Genomic DNA, 23,131 nt, shown 5'->3' with positions numbered 1-23,131 from the left:
ATTGTACATAGTGTTACTAAAAGTTTACCTTTTTTGGGCAGGTTGGTAGAGGTAGAAGATTTTAATTTATTTTTATAATCTGCGTGTTTGCACGCCTGTGAAAGAACTAATGTATGCAGATGTCATTATTCCTATAGATGAAAAGAGGACTTTATCCTAAATCTTCTAATTCTTTTATAGTATATGGCAGCGGAGCTATCTAACACTGTATCCTGCAGGAAATATTTGGCATACTTTTAAGCTCCAGGGAGAGGAGAACTAGGATGATAACATCCATTAGTGTTGCTTTTGAATGAGAACTTGCATAAAGACTTTCTCTAAAAAAAAAATCCACTCTTAGATTTAAAGGCTTTTTAGTAAAAGGAATGTATTTCAAGCTTTTGACCTTCCTGTGCTTTACTGGTGTATATGCCAGAAAAGTCTGTTGATCAGTAGACTTCTAAAACTGTGTGCTGCCTTTTTAGAAAGTCGACATCTGGACTGTATTTATTGTACTATTTTTCTCTTCACTGGATGTGTCAGAGTAGATTTTTCTCCTTTAAAATTTAAACTTTGTTTCTGTAATTTGACAGAAAAGATTATCTAGTTTTAAAGGCACAGCTAATAATGTGTTCCCAAGCTTTGATGACGATAAGAACAAATTGTATTGGTCTAAAATGTAAATGAATATTTTGCTGTACTTCTTATTTCTCTTACCTGTTTGAATAGCTTTGGCATTAAGCGTATTTTAATACACATCTAGAAACAGGCAAGACTGCTGTTATTATTGCTTACAGTAATGAATTATGTTAATGTAAACACTGCAGTAAAAGGGAGACTAGAAATAAAGAGTTGAGAAGCAAGAATTGGCATCTGAGGGTTTGTTGTGTTTGGGTTTTGTTTTTTTTTTTTTTTCCTGCTTATTAATCTTCACATTTGTCTTGTATGTGATGACTCTGGCCTAGGTAGAAGTGGTCATTTTCATTAAGAGTCAAAGCTTGCTATTCCACTTGTAGTGGTCCCAAAGTACACCCCGTTTCTGTGTTGCATATTGATGGTATCTTGGCAAAAAGGAAACCCAATTATCCATTAGCTAATTCTCAGAGTAATCTTATTTGTAACTAGTTCTTCAGGTAGTACCTTTCAAGTTTTGATGCAGTGAGCAAAGCTAGTATAGTCAACAAGATTCAAGGAACTCCAGAAAGTTTTAAGTGTTTGACTGCCATGATTTCTTATCTCTCATAGTCTGTATTATTTTTCCCGTGATGTTTGTCTTGTGAGGAAAGATGAAACAGAAATGGTCTTAGGGAGGCTGATGCAGTTGCTTCTGATAAGCAGATACCATCAATAAAATCAGGTGCCTTGGTTAACCCTCTAGTATTGCAGGCCACAATTCAGTAACGGAGGCTGTGATAAATATCCCACAGCTTGTCTGCAGAATCATGTTGTTCAGTGTTTTCAGTTAAAAGTTTGGGGCGCTTTTTCCTGCAAAACCTAGGGGCTGATACTGTTCTGTCAGGTCAAACAGATGTTTCACCTCAAGCTTGTACCTAGCTCTCATAGCCTCTTCTGCGATGAGTTTGCTCTGCCGTGAGTGAGCTTCCTCAGTGCCCATGACTAGCTAATGGATGGAGATGCACATGCTGCCATCTCTTAGCAGGGGGACACCTATTGCTATTGCAGTTGTCCTGGGGGGGTTCCAGGAAGGTAAGAAGAAATGGGTTTTACAGTCCCTTCTCTTTGAAAATCTGGGGCAATATCCTTTCAGAATATGCAAAGTTAAAATGTCAAATGCTATATTGCCTCACTTTTGTACATGTTAAGTGTAATGTGAGGATAGGGATGCTTCTAAGCTGTCTATCTGATCAAGAATTGCAGGTCTGAAGGTACTAAATACCTAAGTAAATGCAGACTAGCTACAAACCTGGGGTGTGCAGCATGGTGGAGGTAGATGCTTGTAACGACTGCGAAAGAACATGCTTAAATTCAACCCCCTGCCCTCTAATATAACAGTGTGTTCTAAGTATCTTAGCTGAGAAGTACTCAAGCACACAAAACATGTACTTGTCATTCTTACAAAGTAGTTGTTTTCCAAACTTTAATTTCTGAACAGCTGTTGAATAACAGAAGTACTTTCACTCTTTCCATGCAAATCCCCATAATAAAATCCTTTTTAGCTTCACACATGCAGAGCTGCTAATGGCAGTCACTGTCTCACTTGAAAGGGGATCTTCCTTCAGTAGTTCACTGTCATTATATGTTCAAAACCATTCATATTTTTTAAAGCAGAGTAGTTCACTGCTAAATTGGACCTGGTAATCCCTTTGATGTGTGGATTTATCAGGAAACCAGACCTAGGTTTAAAAACCAAACCAAAACAAAAGATCTGTAGTAACATCGTTTGTGACTGCGCTGGTGTGAACTTGGACACATTTACTGCCTAGAATATCCCCTATGTAAACCTTGCAATAAATTCTGTTTAAATATGTTTTGCTTTGCCTTAAAAATGCGCATTTGTCCTCTTTATTGATCTGCATACCATACCACTCTGCACTAATAACTTTATTTCTTAATGAATTCATTCAGTCCTGTGGCCATTAATGTATTTTTAAACTAGCTAAGAGTCTGCAATGAGCAGTGCAAAGAATCTGTTTGTTTAAAATGTCTTTTACTGTACTTCGAAACTGGTTTCTAAAGATACTGAATGTTTCTGTCAACTTGGTGATTCTCATAACCAGCTCCTGGTATATAAATACATTAAAATGGTGCTAAGTATAAAAGTGTGTGTATATATATGAAATATGATTTTAAAAATAATATGTATCTGCACTCTGAATAATTCTATTTCTGGCCTTGTGATTGAGGCAAAAGACAAGTTTGGTTTTTGTCGCTTAGGTAACAAAGGAATTTGGGCATACAGTCAAAAGCTTTTAATCAAACTAATGTTATGTATTGTATCAACATCTTAATGCTAAGGAGATCTTTAGGATGAAATTATTTTAAACAAATACCTTGTAGTTCCCTGCAACATCAGTGCTTTTGATTTTTAGATAATTGGTGAAGGTCTGTTGCGTAGTCAAAGTCATAAATTGAATGAAATGAGGTTGCTGTAAACAAAGGATTGATAAGTTGTTGAAAATTAATTTTGAGGAAAATGTCTGAAATGTTTTGCAGAGGTGAATCTGGTGCCGGGAAGACTGAAAACACTAAGAAGGTTATTCAGTACCTTGCTCATGTTGCTTCCTCCCATAAAGGAAGAAAGGACCATAATATTCCTGTAAGTTGGGATATTTTCTCTTTTGTTTATTGCTCTTTTTGAAAACTGCCATCTTTGCATCTAAAAACCCACAAATTTTTTATTAAAGATAAGATGTAATATAATCCATATAATGTTGTCTCAACCATTATGTTCTCTTTAGTCGTGGCTGAAATGAGCTGTTACATCATAATTTCCAATTAATGTTAGCTGTTTAACTTCTGTTGTGAAATTAAAGGCTTTATGCAAGTTTTGTAGCTAGGAACAGTATCAAAGCTTTCTGATGCAGTAAACTCCAGTTTTTCAAAAATTTTATTAACTTGGGTAATTCTTAGTGAATTTAGTTCCCACTAGATGTAGTTTTCAGTACTATATTTGTGAACAAGCTTTCTGTTCTTTCAAAAATTAACTTGTAGATGGGAAAAATCATCAAGCTTAAACTGACATAGACTTGCTGTATCTAGAAGTCAGCAGCTAATAAAAAGATCATATTTTATTACATGACAAACAAGAGAGTATATACTTATGTCAGAGAACCTTGGATTTTTTGGTAACTTATCACTGATTTATGTAGAACTTTATTCAGATTTACTACTTCAAAATTTGCACTGATTTTTTTTTTTAGCAATTCTTTGCTTTAAAAAATATTAATTGGTATGTATATCTGTTGCTATGAGCACTTGGATCTCTTTGCAGTGAAGTATTAATTCAACTTTGCTACAAGCAAGTGGCTTGCTGTAATCAATACCAGCATATGCCTGCTCTTCTCCAGGAGCATCACAGGTGTCTCTGGTGGTTGGAAGCTTCCAAAAGGTTTAATCTAATTTAGTAGCAGCGCAACTTCTGTAATTTCTAGTTCATGGCACTTAACACATTTTTGAATGTGTCAAGACTGAAACTCCTGGAGAAACAAGAGATGACTCTTGGCTAATCTGTGAGGAAAAAAACCACGAGGATTTGAAGTGGGAGAGAAGGAAAAATTGCTCTGCAGGTAGACTTAGAGAAATCTAAGTGTATGGGGAAACTCAAATCTTTGCTCTAATTAAGAGGAAATCATGTGACCCTGTGTGTTGATACTTATTCAAGTTGATGGTTTATTGCACGGAAAAGATGAAAACGAGTCTGTGTGGTATTGTGCGGTCTGAGTGCACTGCAGGTTGGTTGGAGACCTTGGAAGGAAGGTTCTTAGGGTTGGAGTGTCAGCAGCGTTAGGTGTATGTTCGTGGCATTGTGTGTTGGGAGAATACACAGCTCTGGGGAAAGCTGTTTAGAATGTCATACCTCAGAACTAGTTTCCTGTGTAGGTTTTGATTTATGAATGTTCCTGGCTTTACTGCTGTGCAGCCTTGAACAAAGCCAGCATTTTTTCAGTTTCTACTGGAGTAACATTTTCTACAGCTTTTTTGGGGAGAAGGGAATTGTACAGAGAAGGGAATTGTGCAGGGTTTGTACCAAGTACTTCTAAGTATACTATTGATAACTGGAAACACCTCAGGTTGTGATAGAGACTTCTGGAAGCCTCTTGTCCAGACTCCTCTCAAAATGTGCCTTCTCTCAAAGTTAGATTACATTGCCCAAGACATTGTAAACTTGAGTTTTGAAAATTTTGAGAAATGGAGATCATGCAGCTTCTCTGTGAACTCATTCTAGTGCTTAACCCCTTGAAACCCTATTTTTAACTGTTTAAAAAGTACTCCATGTTTGTTTGGCTTTTCTGATGCTGTGTTTCCATGAACACTGTGCTAGTACCTCTGCTGAAAGAAGAATGCCTTTCCAAGTTTTGTCATCGTAACGATTTCTGTGGCTGCTCACCGGGCTTGGAGACTGATGCATTTAGCGTTCTTAAGATGTCCATATGGCTTTAAACAAAACAAGTTTCCGTCATTGTTTATTGTGTAGCTACATAGCTGGTAAGAAGTGAAGGCACAGGAAAGAAAGAGCAAAAATGGGGTGGAAAATGTAAGGGAAGGGAGGGATGAGTTGCCCTTTTGAATGCAGTATTGGCTAATTCCACTTAAATTGTTGGTTGAATTGCGACTTAATCACACTGCTAAGTAGAGAATTAGATGGGATGGTGGTGTTCATCTCAAAAGAGTTTTGAAGATGTCATTTGTAATCAGCTGCTTCACGAACCAGCGACTGTCTTGAGGAATACTGGAAAAGTTTTTATTCTTTGCAAAATGTAGTTCAGGCAGAATAAAAAGAATATGGTAGTTTCCTGAATAAAAGTATGATACTTTGATCATGCACTTTATTCAATGCAGCACCATAGTAAGCATTGAATTAAGCATGTTTATGAAAAATGCAGAATGTTTACCTAATCAAAACAGTTTTGAAAGTACAAATGTCTCCCTTTTTCTATAACAATTCAGTTTCATTAGTGCAAACAAAGAATGTGTAACCTACACACCTAACACTCAGAAGTTAGGAAGTGTCAGAACTGGGGTTATAGATGTAGCCCTAACTAGTTCCTGTTACATATTCATTAGAAAACTGTAGAGGTCTGGTGGTGATCCTTAGTACCCATCTGTATAACCTTTGCCTTACCCTGTGCACAGAGAAGATGCTAAATAGGCTTGTTAAATAGACTGCTAGTCATGGATCTGTTTTTATTCATCCTGTTACAAGTAATTATCAGTGACATTATTCATATTACTGAAACTGTTCTGAGTGCTGCACTGACTTTGTTTTATGAAGCAATTTGGATGCTCATGAATGAATAATTGCCTTCCCAACACTGTTCTGAAGTCTAGGGTTAACTGTGTTTTGCCTGACAGTGCTGTGAATGTATCAGCAACAAATGTAGCCCCCCGTTCGACACCTCAGGCCATGGCGGGAGCAGCACTGATGTTGTGCCATGAAACGGATGCTCACCACGTACGTTTTCCAGCAGTGCTGATTGAAATGTTCAGTTTATGCAAAGAGCATCATGTAGGAGCTCTGCCTGTCCCATAAACACATTTGGCATTCCGCTGCTGGTCCATGACTCTTCTTTCCCAGCAGCCCTCTTTCCTAAGAGCTAGTGACTCTGTGCCTACAGAGGAGTCCTGCATAGCCCTTGGCATCTATCTCATCCTCAGAGAGGGATCCTGTGGGAAATTGAGTCAATAACACGTGGGTAACCACAGAGGGTGGAATTACAGCGCTGAACCACCTTAATACTAGCGTTTCCTAATTTTTGAGTGTTTGAACCTGTAGCCCCACTGTCTCATTTCCTGTTTAATCCCAAGGAATGTTAAAAGTATTGTCTTGGGCACTGCACTAGGAAGTGTGGGGTGGTGGTAAAAAAGAGAAGCTTTAGTAACTGTGGGACTTGGCAGAACTAGGTGAGACGAGGGTAGTCACTTAAATTAGGAATAGAGGCTGGGCTTTCTAGAGCCAAGTAATGGAGGGGAGGGACAAGTACTTGGTGGTGAGTTACAAACATTATCTCATCTAAAGACTGAAGGTGGGATGAAAGTGAGCCTGAATCCTTGCCTGTAGTGTGCTTGGTTGGGAGTCAGAGCTGATGCAGGTACAGTCGTAGTTGATGTGTAGTAAGGGAGAGAAGATGGAAGATACCTGCTGTAAATAACTGAAAGTTTTATTTTCACATCCAGCAACTCTGAGCTCTAAAGAATTTGGGGAGTTGGGGTGGTAGTTAAGAACTTTGCCAGTAAATCTGAATATTTTGCCTGCACCAAGCGTTATTGTGTTTTATTCAGTCGTTAACTATGCCAGACATAGACCAGCTTTATAAAAGACAACCATTGTGCTTTAGCTCAGGCATCTCAGCGCAGAGCTGACCCACACTGGTATCTGCTGGTCTGGTCAGCTATCCCATGCTCCTTGGCCATACAGAGGAGTATCTCTTGCCTTCACTCTCTGTAAGCTTAGGAGGTGTGGAGAAAAGGATATTTAGAATAAAAGGAGAGGAAGAGAACAACTACAGGTAATTGGTGAGGAGGCAGCTGTGTCTAGAGAGGGTTTTGGGCAGATTAAGCAAGGAGGGTAGGAAGGAAAAGGAGACTTCTAAACTACTTAGCTTTGTGGATCATCAATCCTATGTACTAAGTGAGGTAGGAATGAAAGTAAAAACCCAATGAAGTAGGGTTGTTAATGCGTGTGTTAGAGCTGCTTTAATGTAGTTAAGAAGTTTGAGTCTTAATTCTGACTCTTGGGTTCTGCTTTAGTTTGCAAACTTTGTTTTTGAATGGGGAGGGAAGTCAGTGCAAAATACAGAAATAATAATTAGAAAAATAAAATAATTGCATACATGGCTTTCCAAAAGAAGGAAGAGTGATGGTTGTCACTTACTGTCCAGGAACGTGCATGTTCTGCAGGCTGCATGAGGCTGGGGGTTGCTCCTAGCTGTGCTGTTAGGCTGTGGGCACACCTGGACCTATTCATGGTCAAATACATGAAATAAGTGGATGTTGTCAATCGTGGTAGTATGTGCAGTAGTTCTATAAAACAACTGCATCCATCTACCACTGCTGTCTCCTCTTCCATTCATCCTGGTACTGTCTACCTCTGGTTCAGATGAACGGAATTTGACTTTTGTTCATTTCCTCTCTTCCCAAACCCTTCCCACCCCAAACTCCAGCCTTCACCATGGTGTCACTTTAAGCTTGGATACTTTCAGGTTAATGATTGCTTTCAGTGACTGCATTTGCCTTTATAGCTGAAAAGCTAAGTTGTTAAATTTGTTTTATTAATTTCAAAAGAAACATAATTGGTTTTGAAGTACAGGATCTGGGTAGGCTTGCTCAGGCTGAAGCTCCCCTCAGGGAGGATTTCCCTGATAGGCTTTAACTGCTTGAATTTAAACACAAAAGTTAATTGTGTGTCTGAGGACAGAAACAGGCACCCTGAGAGAGCAGCTCATCTTGTCTGAAGCAAAGAAATGCCTCCTAGGTTACCCACCCATCTCCAGTGATTACAGAGTGGTAGCTTCATGCTGAAATATCTTTTTAGATGCCTGAATTGTTTTCTGAACAGGTACAGTGCAGATTTGCAAAATGCACATCACTTAACTGAGTAAGCCAAACCTTTGCAGCTGCCTTACAGACCTCTGTCAATCTGTTATTCTGCACTAAAATAGTGCTAGTTGTTTAAAATAATAGACATAACGGAGGGAGTGTGCATCTGGATTGGTATGAAAATCTCTTGGTGTGTGTTTCGCCACAGTATTTTCCCTCTAGGCTCTCTGATGTGAAGCTCACGATTATTAAAGTTGCAGACTGAGCCAAGGAAATAGTAATGGAATCAAACCTGCATTTCTGCAGAAACTGTGCAATTTGAGTTCTGAGGGTATTTTATTTTACTTTATTACATTCATGTTCTTCCTAGCAAAATTTGAAGGTTTTCCTTAAGATTTTGCTTCTCATGTGGACAGTCATTCTTGAAAGAAACAAAACTTTTGTCTCAGTTGTAGGTTTGCATTTCTTTAATACTTGAAGTACAGTGCAAAAACAAAACCCCAGACTGCTTTCCTCTTGTTTTTATAACCTTTTTGATTTTTGAAGAATAATGATCATCTTATCCATACAAAACCACCTTGAAGTGACTAAGGCTATAGAGAAAGTTACTTGGTGGTGTGGGTTTGGGTTTTTGTTGTTGTTTGGTGAAACTGGAAAGCAGTGCACAACTAATTAAACTGTTGTCCTTTTTCCTTGTGCTCAAGATCCATCTGTCATCTTGTGTTTTGTTCGGAATTAGTCCTTTTCATAAACAGAGGTTTTGGTATTTTGCGCATGGAATAACTTTTTTCTAAAATTAATTTGAACAGTTTCTGTGAAGTGGTATATAGTTAAACTAAACCTACTGACATTAATAATTTGGGATGTAACTTGCAGCTGGAATGCTTGCTTGCTAACATATGCATTTGTTTGTTTGCAATGAACAGCCCGAATCACCTAAACCCGTGAAACATCAGGCAAGTGTTTTTCTTTATGCTTTTAAAATTATGTAGGCGAACTGATATATATTCTTCTAATTTCTGTCAATTTTTATACATGGGAAATCTTGTAGAGGTGTATAGCTAATAATAAACTTTGTAAATATTTAACTGGTTTTGAGAGAATGGACGAGTGAACAGCTTGCAAGTTCCTCAACATTGCAAAGCACTTCTCACTACTTCGAAGTGGTGTTACTCTGTCCTGAAGCAAGAGGTTCACCCTCTCTCTCTAGCTGACCTTCTCCAATATGTTGTGTGTATACTTGGTCAATGTGCTGCTGAGAGAGTGCAGAACACTTTTAAAATATTTAACAAAGTACTAAATAAGAGATGGATCAATGGAAACTACAGAATTCTTTTGACTTAACCTACAGTTTTGTCTGAATATTTTCTTATAGCTTCTTAGATAACCTGATAAAGACTTTGATCTCAAGTGTAAAAGGCTTGGCATAACCGATCATCTTCTGAAGTAGTTTCCCCTGACTTCCTAAGTGGTGTGAGTGATATATCTGTTCATTGTTGCTGCTTAATTAATGTTTCCTCATTTGAGCTTCAGCTGCTCTTACTCTTCAGGTTGGCTGGAGCTGCCATGCAGAAAATGCAGCCCGTTTCCTGCTCCCCTAATCCCTCTCTTCCCGTGGGCAGCAGTAGTCGATCTGTTCTAGACCACCTGCTGGTACAAGAGTAGGAGTTGCAGTGTTCCCAGTGCTATGGAGTGTACTTGTGAAGGAGAATAAAGAGGAGGGTTAGGTGGAAGTTGAGGGTAAGACTTTAGAAAGAGATGAAAATTGCTGCCACATGTTATGCAAGTTAAATGCTCTACTCTAACCTGAGATGGTAAGTGATGCCTTTGTCATGGGCACGAAATTTTAAATAAAGACAAAGCTTTGCAACAGCTCCGTATGGTATAGCCAAGGCTTGGTAACTGAAGAAGCTACCATGAGTTAGTTTAGCTGATTGTATTCTTCCCCTTACATTTTTCTGAAAGCTGACTGTAGTGCCACTTGAACTGTAGTGGAAAGGAAAATAATACAAGGAACTTCAAGTTAGGTCTTGTGTATTGGAGGCAAAAAGAAATCCTATGGACAGCTGTGATGCCTTTGCTAGTGTGTGGTAACTTGTTAAACCTCTGTAACCCAATCATGTGTCTGAGCCCACAGTCTCATTTTCAGAAGTTACAGACATTCTTAGTATTTAACTTAATCCTCCCTCCTTGAAAACCTCAGTCAATTCTAAGGGTTTTTACTAAAATATTTCTCTGTTCCAAAAATAGTTGGAGCAGTGTTTAGTTTAAACCTCCTTTTGCTTAGAGTTAGCATGTCAGGATTGAAATAAACCTTTTGTTGGCAAACATTTTAAATGTTATCAGTGGAAACAGGCTAATCCAGAAGTGTTGATATTGCATAAACCATAATCATTAACATTTCTGTTTCAATGTCATTTTGAACTACAGAGTGGATCCCTGTTGTATGTGAGTAGCATGTAGTTTTCCCTGCCTCACCAAGGCTTCACGATGAACTGAATCACTGGGATGCCGTTTTTTCTGAAACTGAGACAATAACCTGTCCTTATCTTAATGTTGTCCTGCATGAAATATTGCATGACTTCACTTTCTCCACAATACTGTGATACTGCTTTTTCCAAGTTCTGTTTAGCTGCCGATGCAGGAGATATGCCTATAGGCCAAATTTACACTTTTCCCAAAACACTGAACACTTCTAAAAAAGAGAATTGGTTCTTGTCCATAAAGCAGTCCATCTAAAAATGCAGCCTACTAAATAGAAGCTGTTTAACATAATGTGAGAGGTTTGCTTAATGATGGCTACAACAAGTCTACTTGCAAGTGCAGACCACAGAGGCTGGCTAGGCTGTGAGCACTCTGTTCCTTCTCACGGCTCTCACCCACATCTGAGGACCCAACTGAATGTTCTCTTCAAATGCTCAGAGGTGATGTAGCAACAAGCTACTAAGAACTTTTTGCATTCAGTTGGAGAATTTGAGTGAAATGATTTTACGATGCATTGCAGAAGTTCCTCTGCGCAAAACCAAATTAAGGTTGTGGTACATGGAAGCACTTTAAAGCATGGATGAAGCGTGCCTGCAGTGAGATGCTTTCAAGTGGCACAGCGATGTTCTGTGGAGGAGTCACATTTTGAAGTCAGTGTGCTTTCTCTTCCAGAATAGCTAGAATTTGAAATGTAAGCTGTGACATGCTTGCTGCGTTTAATATACGTAATGTGGTTTATTTCAAGCTGTGTACAGCATGGTAAGCAAGCTTCTCATTTTTATACTTGGTGTCTTAGCAGGAGCGCTGACAGCATGGTTGGGAGAGGGGGATGAGAGGGATGGTGTGAGCAAGTGCTTTCCCGCTGTCTGATGCCTTTACATAGGAAACGTTTAGAATATAAATTGCAGACGTGCATAGAGTGTTTATAACAGGGTTCTAGTTTTTCTCCAATTGCGGATTTTTTTTGTCAATTCACAGTTCTCAGGAGAACTTTTAATGTGGACAGACCCGAGCATATAGTGCGTAGGCACTGTGGCCTGAGTAGTGCTTAGTGTGCTCTGGGCTAAGACTCACACATTTATATCTATCTGCTTTAGTTACTTCAGAATTCAGAGAATATGTAGTCCCAAAGGGAATGTATTTGGAAGTAAACAAGTTTTGTGCAGATATCTTGAGGTCGCTTTAAAGAACTAGCAGCCATTAGTTTCCAGGAGGAGCTGAAATCTATTTCATTATATAAACAAAAGCCTCTTTTAGGTGTTAAATAGTGATTTTTTTTTTTTAAATTTTTTTTTTTTTTAAATGGCTGTGTAAGTATTGACCTCATGTGGAAGCCTTAAGAGACATACGCTTCCCATTCTTTGATGTTCAGTCTGGGACCATTATTCACCTATGCTATGAATAATTGGAAAAAGCAGGTTTATGAACAGAAAAGTCAGTTTTTGAGACTACATTCCAGACAGCTTTGCTTTCCTTTTTTTTTTTTTCTTTTTTTTTTCTTTAAACCATCCTTCAGAGCAGGAAGGACAGTATCACATTTTCCTATGTACATATATGCCTCCTGGGCTTATGGAAGGAGCACAGACTTTTTTTTGTTACCAGACTGCCTCACACAGCAATTGTAAAAGCTGTTGTGCAATTTCCTTAAGATAAGTACTTTGATTTCTATGTCCATTGGCTTGAACTTAAAGAAACATTTAAAAACATTAAGCATACTGACTGATGTCGCCTGAATTGAGCAACTTGAAAATGATCTTTGTATTCAGTGTTGCTCAGTTCCATCATGCCATTCTGGTGTGCTTCTCAGGTGCATTCAGGGCAGAGATGTTGCAATGCTGTGAATGTCTGGCTGATTGCAAGTGAGTATTTAACTGATTGGAAAGTCAGTTTGAAAATAGCTATTCCAAAGTAGCTATATTGTCAAATCACTAAATGAGAAGTTTAAGAATAACTTTGCACTAAAATCTTAAAGCAGTTTTTCTTCTTAAGCACTCAAAGTCTGTGCCTAATTTCACTAGCTCTAAGCGTGAATCTTCTTTTCATGTTCAATGATTTTCAACATCCATTAAGTCCTATTTGGTCACTGCTCTGTGTGTGTATGTGTGTGTGTTGTGTTTTTTTTTAAAACCAACCAACCAAACCCCAACAAAAAACAAAACAACCACCAAAACAAACAAACAAAAAGAAACACATTCTTCACTGGATGGAGGAGACTATCAGCGAATTTAGAAGTGAGAGGAAAAATAACCCCCTTCTGAAGATGGTATCACTGCCACAACCTGGGTAAAATGACTGTCGGGAAGAAACAGAATGTAGGAACCCGTAATTGCATGTGCATTGTGCTGATGTCTGATGTTTGTTTTTCTGTTTGTGTGGTTTTTAGGGGGAGCTGGAGCGTCAGCTGCTTCAGGCAAATCCAATTCTGGAATCCTTTGGGAATGCAAAGACAGTGAAAAATGACAACTCCTCCCGCTTTGTGAGTTACTCCTTTTCTCTTTTAGAGTATGTAAATTTAGATTACTGTTTGTGAAGAAATTCCCTTTTTAGGAATTTATCTAATTAGTATCAGAAGCTTTCTTTGTTCTTTCCTCTACAAATTCAGATTCTCTTAGAATACTTTCTGCATTGTGTTGGGGTCACTGAAGATGTATCCTTGCTGGCTCTTGGCAAAACTTGCTTTAGTTTTATCCAGTTTCTAACTTCAGCTGTCCTTGAATGGACAGTAGTGTTCCTAGTGTAACAGATACAACTAGGCCATAGAGCTAAACTGTGGATTGCATGCACAAATTACTGCTGAATTACTATAAAGTATGAGGGAATTTGGCTAAATATATAGCTTTCTTGTCAATAGCTATGACTTTATTGATTGGTTTAGAGAGAGCATCCCTGACTTTTTTTAAAAAAGCACGAACTTTGCCTATAAAAATCCTCTCTAGATTTCCATGCCCTTCTCTCTGACTGAATTACTGAAGGAAAGACAGAAAGGCAGTATGACTTATTGAAGGTGTTGGTCACTCTTGTACCTGGCTGATGTTTTTCTTGTGTCAGTGCCTTCCATTCACATACTGTTTTCATGGGAGATAACCACTTTTGATGTGTTCTATTGTTTTAAAAACAGTGGTGGAACTTGGGGTGGATTGCTATTTACCACTTCTTAAAACTTTCTTTCTGTTAAAGAAAAAAGAAAAAAAAAAAGGAAAGATGGTTTTCATACAAGTTTAAAACTGTATAGGAGGTATTAAATCTTTTTTTCTTGAGAACAAAACTTAAATTTACAGAACAAATGAAAGATTTCTTGGCTGCCTTGATATTTCAACAGTTGCTTGGATTTATAATGTATGAACTTGGCTCCAGTGATGACTCTGGAAGACGGCATGACTAAATCCCTTAGCCTTTTCAATGAAGAGCAGCAGAGTACTGTAGAAATTCAACTTTGATAATTTTATAGCCACATTATTTACAGTATTGCTTGATGCTTATATATGTTGGGTTTAGGATTTATAATATCAACAGGTTTCACTGCACAATAATTCTACTTTGTTACACGTCTTGAATCCATTGAAGATTATACTAATTTAATGAGGATACTTTTTTCCTAAAAGATGTTAGCATCTGGTTTGTGTTATGTTGAAGTCTGCATTGCCATTGTGAACATAATCACTCAGATAGCTCCAGCTCTATTTCTATAAAGGAGCAAGGATAATGCACACCAGATGGTGTCATATCATGCAGAAAAAATAATATTCGGTAAGAACCATTTTAAAACCTGATTTAAAAAATAGATATCCTCCCACAAAGTGAGAAGTGCTGTTGTTCAGCCCATACAGGCTTGACAGTCTCCATCATGCAGTATGAGGATGCCAGCCTGTTCCCTAATTGCTGATAATACCAGATAGGACTGAAATGACTAGTGTCATGTCTTTTTTTTTCCTTCTACCAAAGGCAGTGTTCTCTTGTGTTTCAGGAAATAAAGTCTTTAGTTTGCAGTGAATGGCAGAGTGGACTTGGTGGATTCATACTGCAGAACTAAATGCTTCCTTCTGATATGGTTTTTACAAAGCCATATACTTAGTGCTATAGTGACAGTGTAAACAGAATTCAGTTGTTAGATGACCATCACTTCAGTCTCTGAGAGATTAAAGATTTCATAGCAAGATTTACTGGTGCTAGCCAGAAGGATGTATTAATATTTTGCTTTTAAGAAGATTAAATACTTAAATAACCTCTCTAGTACAGGCTTCAGTAAAGACTGAACTTTGGAGCAGGGAGCGTGTGGGTCCCCTTTTCTGATGTGTCAGCTTGTTTAATGACTGCATTTCCTTTCAATTATTTTTGTTCATGGAACTGGTAACTTGACAGCAGAAATTAGATAACTTTTAAGGGTGGAACAAAGTTAAGTAGTCCTGAATCTAGATCAGAAAAAGCCTCTGGCTAGACACATGTAATGCTTTGTGTTTGGTTTTGCATGTAACATTGCAGATTCAAGCCATATCATTCCAAGATGGCTCTGCGGTACCTGTTCTGGGTTAAAAGTGATCAGCTGCCGTTCTTGACATGCTAGTGCTGACACTTGTGCTGTATATCTAGTCTATTGGCTGAATTTCAGTAAAATGTTAGTTCATTCTTGGTGACAGTTATAAATATAGATTTCTAGAATTGTTACTGAGCAAAAAGTATAAATGCTTCAGTTACAAGCTGAGCTTAGAGTGCCCTGTTTCTTCATACTCAGAAATCTGAGTTCAGGTGCTGGTCCCTGACAGGACATGCTTGAAAATAAGCCTTGTTCCTTGGTGAGGTCATTTTAGTGCCACTGGCTTTCCAACCAAACTGCCAGTTAAGCAGTAGGGAGTGACCATTGAAGCTAATTTAAATTATTCTACCAGTTTTCTTCAAACTTGAAGAAATCACTTTGAGTTGAAAACATATAACCACAGTCAGGGAGCAGTTACTTTGCTTAAGACTAAGTCAAGATAGGGCTGGTAGGTAGGTTCTACCTTTCTCTGGATTCACTGATTTGGTTGGGGGGAGAAACTTGGTCACTTCTGTGCACGCAAATCTTCTCGACATGAATGGGATTTGTCAGGGAAGTTGGAGGGTAGGGTGTTCTGGTAACAAGTTGGAATAGTTCAAATTACTGCAGCAACTTGTTCAGGTGTAAGTCTGCAGCGTGGCGATATACCCCCAATATACACTTGCTAGATTGGGCCATTGCTAGAATACATATCCTCTACAGGCTTGTGGAGTAGAATATTTAATATCAAAATCAATAGTACAGTCCCTGAGCTGAATGGATCTGCCAAAGAGGAATTAATTTTAACATACTAATAGCACTGATCAGTTGCACTTGAGGTAAGTGAGGATTTGGATACTGATTATAGGAGGGCTTTTAGAAGGCCTTTACAAAAGGTATTAGTGGGTGGCTTTGTGCAAATACTGTCAAAAGAAGCATTTAGACACTTGTTGGCAAACTGCTGTGATGCTCCCTGATCTCCAGAACCTCTTCATATGTGGATTGAGGACTGTAGAAATTGGACGCAATGAAAATGGAGAGCCCAGTGTAGTCACTGAGTATTGCCAGTGGTTTCTTCATATGTTTGCAACCAGAGGAATACCTAACAGCCTGATGTGGCTTAAAACTGGTGTAATATATCCACTTGCAACCCCTTTCTTTCCAAGAGCTGCTCTCTGTGTGGGAAGTGTGCTCTTTATTTGGTCCTTTGTGGAGAAGGAGATGTATGCGGAAGAAATGGGTATAGTGTGTCTCTTAATCCTTTCTTTTACCTACTGCTAGAAAAGAGAGGCCATGCAGATAGCAGCCATTCTGGTTTTGGAAATGAAAGTATGATGGGCTGGGCAGCACGCAGATTCAGGATGGCTGGAGATAAAGCACCTTTAGGCTCCAATAAGTTCGATACAGAAATATGTTCATTTAAAATCTCAGCATTGATGTCAGCTGTAGACAGCATGTTTTGTCAATGCAAAAAACTGGAGCTTCACTTCCAGAAAAGTTTTTCATAAGTCTGAATTACAAACATATCTAGGATACTAGTTCTTTAATTTTTAGAAAGCTTTTGTATGCAGCATAACACATTCCACTGAAGTGATGACTGAGCACATTGAAGGGAAAAGATTTCATTTTAATTTGTGTGACATGCTTGTTATATGAATGCTAGTAGGATTATGTTTTTATGTAGACAGCATTGTTGTCTTAAAAAAATCAGTAATTACAAAAAATCTCTTTTCTTTTCAGGGCAAATTCATTAGGATTAACTTCGATGTTACTGGTTATATTGTTGGGGCCAACATTGAGACATGTATCCTACTTCATGCCACATCATTGTAAAATGCAAGTTTCCCTATTGTTTTGCTTTTAACACTAGAATTCACTGGAATGCAGTGAAAGGTTACCACATTTCTGCATTCCTTTGACAACATCCATCTCTTCCTTTGTTTCAAAATAGCTGATCAAATATCACAAAGTGAGTGTGCTTCCTCATGCTTAGGAATCAGATATCCCAAAATTTAACACTCTGAAACTGGATTTTCAGACTAGCCTTAAAAGCAGGGTATGTTAAATAGGGAAACCATTTAAAGTGTGCTCGCTCTGTGAACATTTCTTTCTAGAATAAAAATGCCTCCCTAATCAGAAGCTGAGCGACTGTGTTGTGCCAAAAGCTTGGTTTTGCTCTCATCAGCACTGCAGAAGCAGCTCTCTGCCTGGGAGGAGGTGGTGCTCATTATAAAGTGATGGAGCTGGAAGTGCTGGGACACCTTCTGTTTTCTTAAGTCTTCTAGATACCAGTGAAGGTTGAATAACAGGAGACCTAGTAGAAACTAATACTGAAGCCTAATTCTGTTTTAACAGAATTAAGGTTAGTTTTATTTATGATTGTGTAAGAACAAGTAAAAATACTGGCACTGAAAGCCTTTCTCTGAAGTTGTTTTCCTTATACTAAAAATAATGTGTGTAAATTCTTTTTAGTTTAGCCTGTTTTCTGGGGGAATAGCAATAGGGTGGTCGTAAAATTATGAACTCGGAAGTCTTGGTAAACATTATCATGTGAGTATTAATCATAAACAGTGCTGCAGTTAAGCTTTCGTTCTGTTGCTGTTAAACTGATTAATTTTAAGTGCACTGAAAGTTTGGAACTGTCACAAAATATAATTTCCCAATAAAGCTGGGAAAGATCTATGGTTATTCAAAATGTGCTTTAATGGTAAATTATTTTTTCATTGAGCACGGGAATGAGTGCAGTTTTTGCTTTTATGAAAGTTCAGATGGATTGTTTTGGTTAGAGCTTTATGAAAACAGGAGGACTTACCTCTTGGGGATTTCTTTCTTCATCACAAGAACTTCTCTCTCACCCTTGCTTTGTGTGTCACTTCAAATTACTGTTCCACATTTGTTTTACAATATGGAATATCAAGAAATAAAAACTTAAGCTGCTCTAAGCCGTAATGTAATTTATTAGACACTATTTGCTGCCCAAAATTAATTTGGAAGCTGTTTAAAGGCAGTAAAGATTGGGTGTAAAAATGCAGCGCTTGAGAAAAATGACAAATGTACTTCAGATAAAGTATTCCTAGTTCAGCAGCTGCTGAGTTTTTGGTACTAAGAGTTTGGCTATGACCTCAATGAAGAAAGTGATTGAGAAAGGATGGCCAGCTCCCCTCTCACTTAGACTTCAGCTGATCCTTTACAGACAATTGTCAGCTGTATGTGGCAGGGAAATTCAGTCAATGCTCAAGAAATTATTTTGCTGGAATTAAATGTAGACTCCACCAGTCTGAATTTAAATTCTCACATTTAAAGTTACTGAAAGTTCATATTGGACATAATCTTGTCATTACTATTGAAGTTCTATTTGGTCTTTAATTATATAGCCTACTTTAAAATTTTTGTTTGCATTGGGTATTTTAAACTAAAAATTATAGAAGATCCTTGACTAGTTATAATCAGACTTGTTGGAAAAGTCTCGTGCTGTTCGTCAGGCTAAAGATGAGCGGACATTTCATATCTTCTATCAACTACTAGCTGGAGCAGGAGAACACCTGAAGTGTAAGTTGAGAATCTCATTTTGTAAACCTGTTCCTTCTGTGTGCCACATTTGTTATTTCAGTGTTAACAAAGTTGAGTTGGAATGATTTTTTTGGTCTGGAAACAGTGAGTTCTAAAAAGAATGAAAAGCCAGGTGGCTTTGTTTTGAAATCACTTCTAGGTTTTATCAAGTATGAGGTCAGGCAACTGTTGCATTTCAAGCAGATGGGCCCCTCCCTGACAAAGTGCAGTTTGGGCAGGGGCTGGCTGGGAATCACTGGGTCGAAACTGCGGCACTCCCAGCTGATAAAATAACAAACCCAGTCGGCAGTGACAGCCCTATCTGTCCTGGACCGTGCCTTCAAACTGGGTAGAAAAGCAGCTGTTTTACAAAAACATAATGAAACCCTGAGGCTTGCTTCAGCCATTTCAGTACTGTGTTGGTTGTTATTCCCTTGGTAACCGGGAATTCCTGTTAGGTTGTGATAAAATGTAGCCGTGTGAAGGTACAGGCTTCAGAGAGTTGATCCGCGCTCTCTGCTCCCATATTAGATAAGCCTGTGTTTAGCATCCTTGATGTGGTTATCATCAGTACCTGACTCTATTTCTGCTTGTGTCTATTACCTTTCAATAGAAATACTTCTTTTTAGGATATTCCAAATAGATCTCACATAATCTCAAATCCCTGACTCAAGTAATGTTCTGTTTACAGGCTTAATGCGTTAAAGTGCTAATATAGGTTGCTACAGATAGAGATTCAGGGAATCTGGCTTCAGCTTTTAAGGTACAATAATTTTTACAGTTTCAGAAGCTGGTATAACGACTTGTAGCCATATTTGAGGAACTGATTTTGTAAAGCATAGCTTGCACATTTAGTGAGAACAGAATACAGGTGGGTGTGAACAGCATTTCTTGAGCTTATTTTTCTGTCTCCTTCTCCACAATACAGCTGACTTGCTGCTTGAAGGATTTAACAATTACAGATTTTTATCTAATGGCTACATCCCCATTCCTGGGCAACAAGACAAGGATAACTTTCAGGAGACTATGGAAGCCATGCATATCATGGGATTTTCGCATGATGAGATCTTGTGTAAGTATTGAGCCTTTTGGATTTTTAAAATTACTTTTTTCTTTTGTGCACATGCTTCCTAATTTAATGTCACCAAATTTAATGTTGCTCGAGTGTCTTGACAACCTGCAGCAAATGTTTGCCTAATGTAAGCTAGAGTTGAATTAAAATCATTTGCCCCAAAAGTACAGTACAAACTTTATTTCCTTTCTTGATTCATTCTTTGAATTTGGAGAGTGACACAAGTATCAAGAAAAATTTGTTAAGCTGAGCCCTCTTCAATTAAACTCTTGCATATGTCTTTTTGTTAACACAGCAATGCTGAAAGTGGTGTCTTCAGTGCTACAATTTGGAAATATTTCCTTTAAGAAGGAGAGAAATACTGATCAAGCTTCTATGCCAGAGAATACTGGTGAGTTGATCACATTTGTATGGCTGTCTTTAACTTGAACTGTAGTTTTCTTCCTGCGTTTGTTTAGTGCATATCTTTAAAAGTACAGAGCAGTCTTCTGAGCTTCCTTGATAGCATTCTGTGCCAAAAAGAGGCCATGACTGTTGTGGTAGTAGCCAACGGGCAATTATTAATACTCTTCTCTTTCATTCTTGTAATGCAGACAAATTTAAGTATCCATCAACAGAATGTATGCTGTTTGCATTGCTTCTAAACTTTGAACAAGTATTTCAGTTGTAGGCTTGTTTATTGCTATCTACAAAGACTTAATCATTAGGAAAAAGTGCATGCTTAAATCAGTTTGTTTTCTTTGGTTCTTGACAGCCGTTTTCTTGCCAATGATAAGAGCCCTGGAAGCCAAGCACAACTTCCATAGTGAAATGGCTGAACATAAAAATGCTGTATTTAGAAAAATCTGATTTCTGAAGTGGCATGGTAGCATGACTAACATGTAATTTATTAGTTAGTACCTGTAACGTGATCAGCATTCTGAGGATTATATTTCTTCACAAAAAAAAGATAGCTGCCGACACAGATCTTGGGTTTTTAATTTAGTACTTCAGTACCAGCCTTTTAAATGGTCTCACGGAAAGTCAGCTTTGAGAACTGACTTCAGTGAAAAGAGCAGCAAAACACATCATTCAGAGGACCTGCTGCACATGCATGACTCAAATTCTCGTCTGTGTCTCATTTCATAATTGTCCTAAATTACTGTGCATGTAGGTTGCTTGCAGTGTCCAAAATTTTTGTAATTTCTCAGGGCAGTGGCCTACTGCCCAAAGCAGTCCAGCAAGCAGCTGTGAATTCAAGTTCAGTAGTCATTGACTTGACATTTAGCTGGCAGTTGGCACCTCAAGTTTTGCAGTGAGGAAAAAAAGGTTGGGTTGAGGGATCAGTTTTTTAGACTTTGAGTGCCAGCTTAGGCAACTCACTTGAGTCACTTTGGACACCCCTGTCCATTTAGGTGTGATGTAGAAAGATACAGATGCTTATTACTTCCTTACTACCTTGATTTTTATATTACCTTTGGGTTTTGGGCATAGCATTCTGAATTGTAATATTGGATATAAATATATTGATAGTTGGGTATTTATAATATTGGTACAAAATTCTGAATTATAAAGCAAAGATTCTGAAAAGGTCAGATCATAGTTAAAGCATTATTTCTCTTCTCTTATATTTAAAAACTACTTTGGTTATGTGGCCTTGTATCTTTCTGAAGACACCGAGTGAAATCAATCTCTCCCATGTCATCTGTACTGTCACATCTCACTGTAATTGTCCTCCAGAGAATTAAGTGTGTCTTGATAGCGATTGATCTCATTTAGAGGTATGTGTCTGCAATAGGTCAGGTTAGTGTCTCCATAGATGGGAAGGAATTTGTGTGGATAGTGGAGGTGTGAACCTGGACAACAGGGATTTCAAAAAATATGGAAAGAAAATTCTACCCTGTAGATAATAAATACAAATAAAAAAATACCTGTTTCATGTATAGATAAGAAATGTCAAGAAAACCATATAGCCTTCATGGATGAAGATAAGGGAGAAGCTGTATTTAAAGAATCCTTTCATGCTTGCCAGATTTGGAAGATGTCTTTCAGCAGAAAGGGCAGAGGTTCACAAGCAACCGCACGAGCTTTTCAGTATCTCTTGCTTTCTAATAATTCAGAATTTTATATCCAAAACCCAACAGTAATAAAATTGAAGTCAGGACAGTCAGGGCTTTCTATACAATCTCACCTTTTAAAAGGGACTTATTCGGTTATAAGCAAACAAGATGAATTATGCTATATTATCTGAAATGTTGGCTACAACTTCCTCCAGTGTCTGACTCAAAAGTGATTTTTAGTATTACCTCTGCTATGGTTTATTGTTACCTAAGCTATGTTTTACTACAAACTGGAAAATTAGGGACAATAAATTCCATCTTACATTTCATGAAAGAGGAGCTGAGTGTAGTGCACTGTACAATGGAGTACAACATGGGGGGGAAAAACCTGTGTCCCTTAAAAACTGTAGTATTCTGTATATAGTATCCGTTAATCACAGTACCAAGCTGATGCTCATGGTTAACTAGTATTTTCAAGTTCTTGTTTGTTTTCTTTTTTAAAGATCCTGACAACATTTGCTGCTTACAACCTTAGGTGTCAAGTTTTATGATGTGCATTTTTATACTCAAAGCACAGAAATGCTCCTGCATGTAGCTAAAGTCAAAGGAGTGCTCAATTTGGGATGCTACCCTAATTTCACTGATTAAGTTGTGTGTTGATTCATGAACCCTTGCAATGAATATATAGCCAGACAGAGAATCTCATCATTAAGAGCAAGTTTTTAAAAACAGCAAAAAAAAAAAAAAAAGCAGAGGAAGCTCTTAATATCTTGGTATTAAAATCTATTTTCCAGTGATGATTTGTAAAAATAGCTTCTTTTCATTTTGACAGTGAAACAATGAGCTGTCAGTTACGAAGTTAAGGGGTTAAAATACTTGGTAGTTTGAAGGGCTTCCTGCTAAAGGGCAACACTTACCCAGACCTAAAAATACCTTTATAGTGTCACTTTCATTTTTAGAAGTATGGAATCATAAACACAACCTACTGGAACATTGATTTAGAAAAAGGGATTGTAGCAAGAATATGTAATGATCACAGAATCAACTAGGTTGGAAAGGACCTTGAAGATCATCTAGTCCAACCATTAGCCTAGCACTGACCGTTCCCAACTCCCCCAGATCCCTCAGCGCTGGGTCAACCCGACTCTTCAACCCCTCCAGGGACGGGGACTCCCCCCTGCCCTGGGCAGCCCATTCCAACGCCCAACAGCCTCTTCTGCACAGAAATCCTTCCTCAGAGCCAGCCTGACCCTGCCCTGGGCAGCTTGAGGCCATTCCCTC

At 38.2% G+C, this 23,131-nt stretch overlaps 1 protein-coding gene across 3 annotated transcripts in view; it reads left to right on the top strand.

Annotated features, from left to right (window-relative positions):
• The window catches only part of MYH10 (myosin heavy chain 10), a 104,154-nt gene that overhangs the window by 47,033 nt on the left and 33,990 nt on the right, over positions 1 to 23,131 (top strand). For 2 of the 3 annotated variants that reach the window (XM_074922325.1, XM_074922324.1), the window contains exons 5-11: positions 3,154 to 3,256; positions 9,123 to 9,152; positions 13,064 to 13,156; positions 16,931 to 16,994; positions 18,641 to 18,739; positions 19,668 to 19,811; positions 20,107 to 20,202. In XM_074922325.1, the coding sequence (XP_074778426.1) occupies positions 3,154 to 3,256; positions 9,123 to 9,152; positions 13,064 to 13,156; positions 16,931 to 16,994; positions 18,641 to 18,739; positions 19,668 to 19,811; positions 20,107 to 20,202 (629 nt within the window). The remainder of the gene's footprint in view (positions 1 to 3,153; positions 3,257 to 9,122; positions 9,153 to 13,063; positions 13,157 to 16,930; positions 16,995 to 18,640; positions 18,740 to 19,667; positions 19,812 to 20,106; positions 20,203 to 23,131) is intronic. The other variant, XM_074922326.1, reaches the window with a different exon arrangement.

This window comes from Athene noctua, chromosome 18 (genome assembly GCF_965140245.1).
Source record: "Athene noctua chromosome 18, bAthNoc1.hap1.1, whole genome shotgun sequence".
NCBI classification, from domain to species: Eukaryota; Metazoa; Chordata; class Aves; order Strigiformes; family Strigidae; genus Athene; species Athene noctua.
This window is presented reverse-complemented; position numbering and strand designations above follow the sequence as displayed.